Source organism: Apteryx rowi, unplaced genomic scaffold (assembly GCF_003343035.1).
Source record: "Apteryx rowi isolate R43461 unplaced genomic scaffold, aptRow1 scaffold_437, whole genome shotgun sequence".
NCBI classification, from domain to species: domain Eukaryota; kingdom Metazoa; phylum Chordata; class Aves; order Apterygiformes; family Apterygidae; genus Apteryx; species Apteryx rowi.
The window spans coordinates 678334-690671 of NW_020450691.1; the positions used below are offsets into that span (position 1 = coordinate 678334).

The window sequence follows — 12338 nt, forward strand, 5'->3', positions numbered from 1 at the left end:
GAGCAGTGGGCTATGCTAGGCACCCTCAGCGAGCTTCCCACTGGACCAAAAAATGTCTTTTGTCATTTGCGCGCTGGGATTTTTTTTATCTTATTTTTCGGTCAGTTGCACTCCCGAGGCCCGCTGCGCCCTTCGCGCCGGCAAGCGCGGTTACCCCAGCCTCCCCTTCCGCGGCGCCCCGCGGGCCGCGACGGGGCCAGCGGCGGCGAAGGGCCAACGCGCAGCGCCGCGCCGTTTCGCGCGCTCCGCCCGCCCCGGGCCATACCCCGGCGGCGCGGCGCGGCGCGGCGCGGCGCTGCCCTCCCCTCCCCTCTCCCCGCCCCGGGGCGGCCCCGGCGGCACAGGGGGCCCTTCCGCTCCGCACCGCGCCGCGCCGCGCCGCGTCGGGCAGGTAGGCTGCAGGCGGCTGCGCTGAGGCTCCGCGGGGCGGGAGGGCAGCGCGCAGGGGGTCCCTTCGGGGTGATTGCTACGGGAATGGGCCGATAACGGGGTGAAAAGGGGTCCGTGCCCCTCCACGCCCCACTGCCTCCCCGGCGCGGCGGGGTCTGCGCGGCCGCTGGTCGGGCAGCTATTCGGGCGGGGCGGGGTAGGGGGGATAAAACGCTGGGTTTCAGTGAAACGCTTAGGAATTGCCTGCGTGTGTGTGCACGTATGTGTTTAAGTGTAAAAGAACGCTTTGGGTTTTAAAGCGTGTCTCTTCTAGCAGGGAGCTAGATAGAAGTTGGTTGCAAAGATAGCGGCCTTTTTCCTGTCAGGTGGCTGACTCAGAAAATGTTTTAGATGATTGCCTGCAGAAAGCTTGTGCTGGCAATAACGAGGTTCCAGAACAAACTCCTTCCTGTGGCTGGGTGCAGACCACACAGTAACGATGCTACTGGGGTGCCCCCTGATTTCTAAAGGCAGATGCACAAGGTGTCAGAGTCTAAAATGAAAATTTGCAAGGAACAAAGCTAGAAACAGCCACATCTGAAAGTCACGCTGCAAGCAAGCAGAGAGAAGCAGGCATCTTAGTTGGGCAGGCAGGAAGATTTTGCAGTGCAGACCAGTACTGCCTGAATGGCTGAGCTCAGAGGGTTGTGATCAGTGGYGTAAAGTCTAGTCGGAGGCCTGTAGCTAGCGGTGTCCCCCAGGGGTCAGTCCTGGGTCCAATCCTGTTCAACTTATTCATCAGTGACATGGATGAAGGGACAGGGTGCATCCTCAGCAAGTTTGCTGATGATACAAAACTGGGAGGAGTGGCCGATACACCAGAGAGATACACTGATACATTCTGCCATTCAGAGAGACCTGGACAGCCTGGAGAGCTGGGTAAAGGGGAACCTCATGAAGTTCAATAAAGGGAAGTGCAGAGTCCTTCACCTAAGGAGGAACAACCCCATGCACCAGTACAGGCTGGGGGCTGACCTGCTGGAAAGCAGCTCTGCGGAGAAGGACCTGGGCGTGCTGGTGAGCAACAAGCTGACCATGAGGCAGCAATGTGCCCTTGTGGCCAAGAAGGCCAATGGTATCCTGGGSTGCATTAGGAAGAACATTGCCAGCAGGTCAAGGGAGGTGATCCTCCCCCTTTGCTCAGCCCTGGTGAGGCCACATTTGGAGTGCAGTGTCCAGTTCTGGGCTCCCCAATACAAGAGAGATATGGAGCTACCAGAGCGAGTCCAGCGAAGGGCCACCAAGATCATGAAGGGACTGGAGCATCTCTCATGTGGGGAAAGGCTGAGAGAGCTAGGACTCTTCAGCCTGGAGAGAAAAGATTGAAGGAAGATCTTATTAATGTGTATAAGTATCTGAAGGGAGGATGTAAAGAGGATAGGGCCAGACTCTTTTCAGTGGTGCCCAGCAACAGGACGCAAGGCAACAGGCACAAACTGAAACACAGCAAGTTCCGTCTGAACATAAGGAAAAACTTCTTTATTGTGACGGTGACTGAGCACTGGAACAGGTTTCCCAGAGAGGCTGTGGAATCTCCATCCTTGGAGATATTCAAAAGCCTCCTGGACAGGGTCCTGGGCAATGTGCTCTAGGTGACCTGGCATGAGCAGGGGGGGGTTGGCCTAGATGATCTCCAGAGGTCCCTTCCAGCCTCAACCATTCTGTGATACTGTCTCCAGCCTTTGCATATATTTCTGCAGCACAGACCCAGCCCTCACACATTCCACTCCACTTCCAAGTGCCTGGTGGTGAGGCTCTCACCAACATGAATCTGTGCTCTGGTTGTGCTATATCAACCCCGAAGCTTTGCCTCGCCTACGTTTCACTTCTGCTTTCACTAGCAGTTACATCACCTTCAGTTAGTCCAAAACCTAGGCTCTCTGTCCATACATTTAGGATTTACACACAATCTCATTAAGATTCACGTGCCTTTTCACCTTGATCCAGTGTGGAGGTAGCTTGGCTTGTTCTCAATAGACTGGTAGAGTGGAAATAGCAGTGCTTTACACACCGCTAAAAATAAGTGTATACTTAAGCCTTTGGCAGGATTGGCACCTTAATGTGGCATGGTTTGTTCATTAAAGGCAGGCAGCTTGCTGAAAGGTGTTTACATCTCCCTTATTACCTAGCAGTTACTATGGATAGCCTCCATATAGGATTTATGTAGAAGAATGGGAAGCAAGCTGCATGACTGAGCTGTCTTGAGTATGTTGGGTTTGTGGAATTGAAAGATTAATTTACGATCCTGCCAGTACACATGCTTCAAATTTCAAGGTAGAAGGCAAGGAACTTTTTGAAATAATGTCTTTAAAATTAGTGTGACTGTGACTGCACTGATTTTTTTTTGAAGAAGAAGATGACGCATTGACAGCAAAATTTGTGCTATTCCTGTACGCAGATGCACATTTTATTAATCCCATCTTTACTCTATGACTCACAAAGCATTGGATTTTGTTGAGTGTTTCCTGGAGTCCTTACTGAATGTTTTATTTTTCAGCTGTAACCATGGAGAACTTGAGTAATGCAAACAGCAGATTTGCACTCGACCTGTTTAGGAGGGTTAACGAGACCAACCCAACAGGAAATGTTTTCTTCTCTCCTGTCAGTATTTCTGCTGCTCTGGCCATGGTCCTTTTAGGGGCCAAAGGTAATACAGAGGCCCAGGTGCTGAAGGTTAGCAAAAAGTTTTCTCTTTTGTTTTATATTTTGTTGCATTAAAATCGTAAGTTTTAGAAGAGAGGAAATGAAAGAATGGCAAAAAATGATAATATTTTGTCATGCTCACTGAGTCTTCCTTGGCCTGTTTTCTGCCATTATCTTCTGCCTGCCCTGCTTCAAAGCCCTCTTTCCATCTTTGCCATGGCCCTTGTTTCTCATTTAATTTCACTAATTAAGTTAACTGATGAAGTATTTCACTAGTTAATCAGTCTCAATTTAAACTGACCGGAGTTTCTAGCAGCAAGGCCTTGTTAGTTTTCATGAGACATTTCCATAAAGAACTGTTGTTTTGTAATACAGGCTTAGTAATGGTACACTTATTAAGTATATTTTGTAAGAAATCCAAAAACAATAATAAAATCTTATATATAAAGTATGATAACTATGATAATACATGATGATGTTATCTTAGTTCCAGGCCCCAAGTTTTGGTAAATGATGGGATTGACCCTTGATACAGGAAAGCATTCATATTTACAATACATATAAACATGCTCTTAAGTTCTTGGAGAGTTAGCCATAATGATAACATTAGATATGTTTCAAATATGTGTCTTTAATATGCTCTTTATATTCTCTGTCATATGGGTCTGCTTTGATGAGGCAGTTGCTGTTGTCGAGACCTTTAAATATATAAGAATGCAATATGAGCTAGGCACCCAGGTATCTTTGAGGAGCTGAGCCTATTCTTACAATAGTCTTATGTTAGCCAGGCACAGTTTAAAAAAACAAATGATTTAATATGTTCACTTTGGATTTTGCTGTGAACTCAGTTCCACATTCAACAACCTGGCTGAAATCTGGAGCAAATAGCGTCTGTATTTTAAATTATTATTTTTTAAGAGTCGAGGATTTCACAGCACTGATTATAAAATGCAAAAATGGTGTACAGGGGAGTGTGCTAATTTCCCCTGAGGCCTCCTGCATGAGAGGAGCTCAGTCACTACTGCTTTTCATTTTGTTAGGCTGCTACCTACCAGTGTGAAGGAGCATATGAGAATTCTGGTTGCAGTGATCATGATGTATTTGTCTATGAATAATTTCACCTTTGTATTTTGGACTTTAGGAGGAACTGTTTTATACTATTACACAGTGCTGGGCTTACTGAATAGGTCAATAAAATTATTTTCTCATTATTTTACAAACAGACTTTGCACATATGTTCCATGTAATCAAACTGACAGCCCCACCCAGGATCAACCTATTGAGAGCAGAAATAATACAAAAAGCTTTAAAAAAATATGCATTTGAACACAATGATCTTCAGTAATGCATGTTCTCATACCATAATGCTTAGGAGAACAGCTATTGAGGAAGCAGTGGCTGATAACTGTCAAGGGCTGTTTGCAATCCTATAGAAATTTGTTTCTGTGGTTATGATCCTATTGCAGGGTGCCTCAGTGCTGTTCTTGCTCAACTGTTCATATGTACACAGCCTCAGTTAATGTGGGCAGTAAGACTAGACCAAAACCCAGTGAGATAAAATGAGGACTTTTCCTTTGCATTCAGTGTGTTCCACAGCAGTCTTCTGTATTGAGAAATATGATTTAAGTTTGAATGGCAGGTGTCCCTGCCTTGGTTTTATCTTCTCTGGCAATGAAGTCTGATAGCTTTTGCAGTCATGTCTGTAAACCTTGGCTAGCCAGCTTGCCTCTGGGAGAGAAGGTACCAATAAAGAGAAACTTCAGTAATGCATTTGATTTTAAGATTATACAGTTGTATATGAAAAGTTATATTTCCATTAAATCATAAAACATAATTGTATTAAGCTATTTCAGGAGCTCCTCTTCCTTGAGTGCTCACATAAGCCCTGTGTTAAGCTTCACTGTATGTTCTAAAAGCAAAAACAGAGGTTCTCTTGGGCCAAAGAGAGAAGCAAGAAGCTGAAGTGTCCTTATGACAGTTGTCTTTTCTGCTTCCCACCTGGGAATGAGTCCTAGTGCCCAACGGTCCATGGAGGGGAGGCATGCATGCACCTCTCAGGTAGGACTCTTAGGATTATAATCAACAGCTTCAGCTGTGACTAAATATAAACCAGTAGCTTAGTACAAGTGACTGACACAGGCAACCTAACACTAAAAAACAGTTTCATTCATTCTTAGACTTACTGAAATCTCTAATAGCTTCTGGCCTCTTTTTTTCTTTCCTTTTTTCAACCTAGCTACCTGACTGTTCAGACACATGCTAGAGATATACTGTACCTTCTTTAAAGACTGGATTAGCAGCAGTTGGTTCATTTCTTCTATTTCAGACGCTTCATTTTGACAAGGTCGAAGACATTCATTCAAGATTTCAGACTCTGACTGCGGATATTAACCACAGGGATGCTCCCTATCTCTTACGGTTTGCCAGTCGGCTCTTTGGAGAGAAGTCCTACAGCTTTTTGCCAGTATGTTTATGCAGAACATAATTGTGTGGTTGAACCCTGTGGGAAGTTTTGAAACTCAGTCATCAGTTTCTTTCCTATCTCCAGAACACACCATGGCAAAAAAACACTAGAACAGGTCTAAATGTAAAAATTGTCACTTTTGGCTCTCCTTTAGTAAGCTGTGCAGCTCACATGTTCCTGATCTATTAAAAATGCATTTGCAGCCACTTGAATATTTATAAAATAAAAATATTTCTAGGCATAGTTGTAAATGTTACTGGACAGTTGACAAAAGTGTTACATATGTGCATACGCGTGCCCGCATCTGTGGGCACCTCTACATCTCACCCAAAGGATGTTACTCAGCAAAATGCCTTTTCTTCACTTACTCAGTTCTGCTGATCTTGGGCTCAAGAGAATAAGCAGTTGCCTCAGTTCTTAGTGGAAAACAACTATCATAGCTTCCTACTCCTTCAACGTCTATTCAAAGTCTATTGCCAGCAGCTTTTAATGATTTTCTTTGGTGGGGTGCCACATTACTTAGATATTTTTGAAAACATCATATTTATTTGGGATGGAATATCCAACACGTCTACACAGCACGACGCTTTACGAGTGAATTGTACCTTTGTGTGAAGAGCACTCCCAAGGCAAGGCTGCTATTTATATCCCTCTTCAGCACCTTCTGGGAGTTTTGTGGTGTGTAGGCCATGCTGCAGCCTGTTTCAGCAGAATGACAGGCTGAAACGCCTGTAGCAAGCACCGCATCTCAGGTATGCGTGGCAGATGTACTAGGAGGCTTGCTCTGACACGAATGGAAAACAGACAGTCCAGTGGTAGGGCCCCACCTCTGGGCGGGTGATAAACTGTTTGACCTGGACATTATCTGCATCATAAAGAGATGTTTTCTTATCTACGTGCAATGAAAGCTATTCTTTATCATTCCAAAATCTAGGATTTCCTGACTAATACTCGGAAATTGTATGGAGCTGATTTGGCTACAGTTGATTTTCTTCAGGCGTATGATGAAGCCCGAAAGGAAGTTAACCAGTGGGTAGAGAAAAAAACTGAAGGTAAGCTATTTTGGTCAATGAAGTAAGTGACAGTGTTTCATGGCTTGGGAGTAGGAATAGGTTTTATTTTCTGCTGCCTTTAAAGCATTTTCAGTTTGCCCTGAGATATTCAGTTGTTTGACTGACACGCCAAGAGAGTACCTAAGCAAGACATTTAAAGAGTTACATAGGTTCAAAGATGTTTCCATTTTTGTTTATTAAGGCCAATAAACGCAGAATAGGTGTCTAAACATAGGTTTGTACTCATGAGTTGGGAAATTTGTTTCAGGTAGTCTGGTCAATATTATATATACTTCTAAATCCAATGATCCTAAATTTAGGTATTCTCTAGTTCTTGTGTAGTTGGTTGCAAGTACCACAAAAAATTTGACTGTCAAGTTATGTGCTTGTGCTCCTGCAGCTTGGACCCCACTGCCTTGTTTTCAGATTGATAGTGAGAACTAAATCACCAGAGATTGAGAGTCACATGTGACAGTTTAAGCTGAAAACATAACACTTTCATCAAATTACTGTACATCCAAAATTATAGTAGTGTGTACTGTTAAAAAGTGTGATGAAGTAAAAAGACTGGTCCTGGAATATACATTTTTTATCAGAGGGCTGGAGTTTTATATTTCTAGTATTTCTGTGGCATCGGGGATGTTTTATATGCAGCCAACATATAAGCTTTTGTTGTGACTTTTTTTTCCCCTTTCCCTCTGAAGGTAAAATCCCTAATCTGCTGTCTGAAGGCTCAGTTAATAGCATGACCAGACTTGTACTGGTGAATGCTATTTATTTCAAAGGGAACTGGGCAAAGAAATTTAAAGAAGCCAATACTGCTGACATGCCATTTTGGTTAAACAAGGTAAAATGGATACATCTTGGTAGTGTATATCTAATGGAAATGTCAAATAATATAGGTCCTAAATTGAAGCTTTATTTACAAATAAGATTTAAAAAACAAATATAAATGGAAATACTTTCATGAATGTTTTCAGTTCAGCTGGAAGGGTTTTTTATATGGATTTCAGTATTCTTCTGTATTCAGCAAGCTCTTTATTCTCGTAGTGTTTATTGGAATGGCATCAGGAATTCTTCTCAGACATAGACTAGGAACCTGACTATGTCGAGCAGAGATTATCTGTCCATGGGCTGCTATAAACTGTGCCTGTTTGCGATGCCAGTTTAGCAAGTGATTAGACATTTTGGTTCAGTCCCATTTTCTTGCTCTGTATTCCACTTATGCCAACAGCTTTACAAGGTATTGTATAAAGTCATCTGCTTTATGCTGAACGGAGTTGATCTTCATTGACTTTAACACACTCCCTGGTCATTTTTGTTGGTAAAGCAAAAGGCACAGCAAGTAAAATAAAGGCACAGAAAGTCAAAGAAGTTCTGTCCCAGCTTCTGCAGTGACTGTGCTAGAGAAGCCAAAGGAAAACCAAACATAATAAATCAGCATTTATATATCGTTTTGCCTTCAAAAAACCTATTAAACATGCAGTCAGAAGTCTGATGAAGAGGATCTTAGAACTGCGTGATATAATGGGGGAGGGGGTTTTGCAAGATTCATTTTAATCTTAGTTATAAGCAACAGACATAAAGACGTGATTTTTAACTTTGCTGTTTCCTATCACTTCTCAAAATTAGTATTTTCTTAACTGCTATTTTCTCTACCTTTTAACCACCCAGAATGAAAGAAAGACAGTGAAAATGATGTATCAGAAAGAGAAATTTCGTTTTGGGTACATCTCTGAAATGAAGACCCGTATTTTAGAGCTGACCTATGATGGACAAGAACTTAGTATGATCATCTTGTTACCTGATAACATTGAAGACAACTCTACTGGGCTGCAGAAGGTGACCTTTCTAAGCTAATGCAGTTATTTAATAGATGAGTTCTGCCATTCAAAATTAAAGCTTTAATGAACCTCTCAGAGCCCCATATCTAGCAAGCATATTTTTAGATAATGCTCTACAAACATTGCCGTAAAAAATACATGCATGCACTGCATCAGGAAGAGAGGTTGCGTTCTGGTTTTGTAGCTTGCATTAAAGCGGTGTTTGGCTTGCAGAACAGAACCATGAGGGAGATAACAAAAAGAAAGTTAACTATGAGACTTAACTTGCCTCCTTTTTTAATTATGGAACTTTTCTTTCATAAACTTTAAAAATCTTATTTTCTTAGCCTTAAGTTAGTGAGACTATTATTTACCATTTAATGACCAGGAACACATCAGCTTCTTTGAGATCTCTGATAATTACCTTCTTTTATTGGCTTTTAATTATATAGTTCCATTTAGTTAAATGAAACAGGAGGAGTGACTTTTTAGTTGCTATCAGTACATGTTATTCCCTTCTCTACACTGCAGCAAGAAGTAAACATCTGTGCTAGGTGAACACTGCACTGACTTCACTGATTTTAATAGTGTTCATTTGATCTACATGGTACTAGCAATGATATGGGTATGGTCATTTTTATATAGACACTTTGTAGTTGAATAGTGCTCTATAAAGCACTTTAAATGCTACTGGAATTGAAATATTTCTACACTAGTGATATTTGATGATCTCTGTGCTTGTAATTCTAGCTGGAAAAGCAGCTCACCTTTGAGAAGCTCCAGGAATGGACACATCCTCAGCATCTGTACTCCACTGATGTTAATGTGCATTTGCCTAAATTTAAGCTAGAAGAAAGCTATGACCTTAAATCGGATTTATCTGCTATGGGCTTGTTGGATGTATTTGACAGTGGCAAGGCTGACTTGTCAGGAATGTCAGGGGCACGTGACCTCTTTCTGTCTAAAATTGTCCACAAGGCTTTTGTAGAAGTGAATGAGGAAGGCACAGAAGCTGCAGCTGCCACTGCTGGCATTGCTATGCTCTGCATGGTTATGGAGGAGGATTTCAATGCTGATCATCCTTTCATTTTCTTCATCCGCCACAACCCAACACAAAGCATACTTTTCCTTGGCAGATATACTTCTCCATAAAAGAGAACCTATTATCTGCTGCCCAGTTCCTGCTGCAATCAATGAAAGCTTTGCTCCCGAATAAGCTGGATTTTGATGTAGAAATTTAATGCTCCTGTCCCTGAGTTCATGGTAACTTTCACTGAGATTCTGCAGTTCCTATTAAAACAATCCCAGAGAAAATGATGAGTAATTTTTTTTCTTGTGATTCTGTGCCCTGTTCTTACAGAGCATCTTTAATCACTAGGAAAATCTTAACTGTAGGCAGAAGAATCTTCTTTTAAAATTGGGCTAGAAATGGAAATACTTTTGGACATTTAAGACACAGTATCACCCTGTATGTCTTCTTGCACAGGTTTCTCTGTGTTTACTGTTCAGGCTGACAGCCCCTGTCAGTCACAGCTGACTGATCCAGTCAGTCATTGTGCATGTGTACTAGGATGTGCCTGCAAAGCCATTCCTTCCCTCAAGCCTTGCTCCTGGAAGATATTTTAATAAAATACTTCTCAGCACCAAAAGGCATGCTCCTGAACAGCTGAGTTTGCCTAGCTTGCTCTTGGAATAGAAGGTCAGATAGCATTTGTTTAGAGACATCTATTATTAGAGAAAGGATTAAGCTATTTAAACAGAAGTAACCCCTTCCAGTCATGAGCTAGAAAACTTATAACATTGCTTTTGAATGAGGAGGATAAGACATGAATAATATCTTTAGGGGATATCTTTAAAGAGAGTTTTAAAATTTCTAGTCTACTATTTTAGTTGCTGAAAACATGTGAAAACTTTGTCAAGACTCAGAAGGTGGCAGAGGTTTTAGGTGCCTTTAGGTACCTCTCTGCAAGTTCAGAAATTTTCAACATGGCCTGGATTCCTTGCCAGAACCAACGTGATCCTCCTAAAACCCTTACAGCTTCCCGGCGGATGACTGTGTGTAATCTTCACCAACTAGCTGATGTATCACTGCATGCATAGGTATGCCATGTTTACTGAGCTCTGACTTGTACTACCTCTGTGTGCACTAACGGTGCCTTATGCCTGGGAGCTGCTGTAACTGTACTGTTAATGTTCTGTGCTTATTTCTGGTCATTATTTGCCTGGGTCACGTGTATCCTGGCTTTCGTTCCTAATGTTTACCTGTACAGCCTCACTTCTGAGTTGGGCACAATCATTTATTTAATTGTGAACTGTATAATAATTTTGTCTTTAAGCTACAAATAAAGACTTTTTCTTAAACCTGTGTTTTAAAAAAGGGAATGTCTGCACACAATTTAGTATTTCAGAGTACAAAAATAACTGTTTACCTTAAAGGCTAGCTCCAAAGAAAGCCACTGGCTCAGTAAGCATGATCAACTGTACGAAGTTCAGAATAAGTGGGAATACAGAAAAACAGCCTGGTCATAGGGGAACAGATTATGGGATCTGAACAGCTTTCTGCTGTGAACCATTAGCTTCCCCTGTAAACGTAACAACGCCTTCTGCTAGCAGTTAAAGGGGAAGGGAGAGAGTAACAGCTTATATTAAATGTCTTAAGTGTTTGGTCCTCACATTAGTAAATGTGTTTCAGTGTGTTATTGTTACCTAAATTTCAAAGGCTCTGGTCTCTGTTGTGTAGGAGTGTATTTCAGGGTGAGATGTGAGTATAACCTTTTCTCTGCTGAATGATTTGAAAAGCCAACACATTGTGAATAAGTCTCTGGAGAAATGGATAACTATACAGCCTTCTGTCAAAAATTGGAACTACTTGTTTTAGGTTTCTGAGCCTTCGCCTTCAGCCTTCTGGCAAAAATGTCTGTTGACATTGACTTTTTTTGACTAAATAAGGGTTAAGAACTCTGTGGTATACATCCTTACCTTTATATACTTAAATTGGTCAACACTTGAAAGATGTGTCATGTCTGAGGTTTGTTAGGGGTGTAACTACTCAACCAGGAGATCAGAAGAAATCTAAAGCTATACTGCTGTGTACCTTTACATAAACATAATTTCCCCCCCTCACTGCAAACAAAAAGTAGAGTTGCACTTTTTTAGCTATACTAATATAAGTGAAGTAATATATCTTTCCCAGGTTTTAAGATGCAAAATACAATCAGATTACTGAGGTAATTTGACTCTGATAAATACCACAACTTTGAACTGTTATGTAAGGTTTTATGAGGGGACTCATGTCTTTATTACTTTGGTTTCAGTTATTTGTAATTGAAAAATAAATTGAATAATTTGGCTTTCTACAGACAGAATAAGAGATAAGAATTTCAATAAAGTCACTACTATTTTCTTCAAATTCAACCATTTTTTTAAAAGCCAGAAAACCTATTGGTGATTAATCGTCTCCTATATTTCAGGTCCCACAATAATGTGGTATTGAGTATTTTTCCATAATAGTTTTTTGCTGTGTTCCTGTCAAAAYGAGTTATGAGGACTGACTGTAAAAGGGAAACTGGAATGCCAACTATATTCACAGGCAATGTTTAAAAAACAAAATACTGCTTAAAATAGCTTTTACAAAGGATATTATTTTCAGAACTACTAAATGACCACAGGTCTCACCAAGGACAAAGCTTGGTAATTTTCAGTATGAGATGTTTTAATCGAGAACCAAGGATGAAATTATAACTTTAATGAGTTAAAGATAAAATATGCAAGATGAGAGGATGTCACCTCAGAAGTTTGAATATAAAATCAGGAACCTAACTTTACTCTCAGTTAAGTAGCAGTCACTTATCTGCACACACAATATACAAAAATACTTTCCCTATATAAAGTATTTTATTTATATTAATCTAGAGGATTGTAACATTA

At 41.2% G+C, this 12338-nt stretch overlaps 1 protein-coding gene across 1 annotated transcript; it reads left to right on the top strand.

Annotated features, from left to right (window-relative positions):
• Nucleotides 1-357: 357 nt before the first annotated feature.
• Nucleotides 358-10861, top strand: LOC112971356 (leukocyte elastase inhibitor-like). Its single transcript, XM_026076716.1, has 7 exons — nucleotides 358-391; nucleotides 2927-3102; nucleotides 5399-5536; nucleotides 6471-6588; nucleotides 7293-7435; nucleotides 8263-8430; nucleotides 9162-10861. Exons 2-7 carry the CDS (start codon nucleotides 2935-2937, stop codon nucleotides 9561-9563), a joined length of 1137 nt encoding a protein of 378 aa, XP_025932501.1. The 5' UTR covers nucleotides 358-391; nucleotides 2927-2934; the 3' UTR covers nucleotides 9564-10861.
• Nucleotides 10862-12338: the final 1477 nt, after the last annotated feature.

Excerpts from the sequence above, each read along its gene's own strand:
- LOC112971356 (XM_026076716.1), top strand. The coding sequence starts at position 2,935 with ATGGAGAACTTGAGTAATGCAAACAGCAGATTTGCACTCGACCTGTTT. Across the intron at positions 3,103-5,398 it reads CAGAGGCCCAGGTGCTGAAG|ACGCTTCATTTTGACAAGGT; the intron begins GTTAGCAAAAAG and ends CTTCTATTTCAG. Across the intron at positions 7,436-8,262 it reads TGCCATTTTGGTTAAACAAG|AATGAAAGAAAGACAGTGAA; the intron begins GTAAAATGGATA and ends TTAACCACCCAG.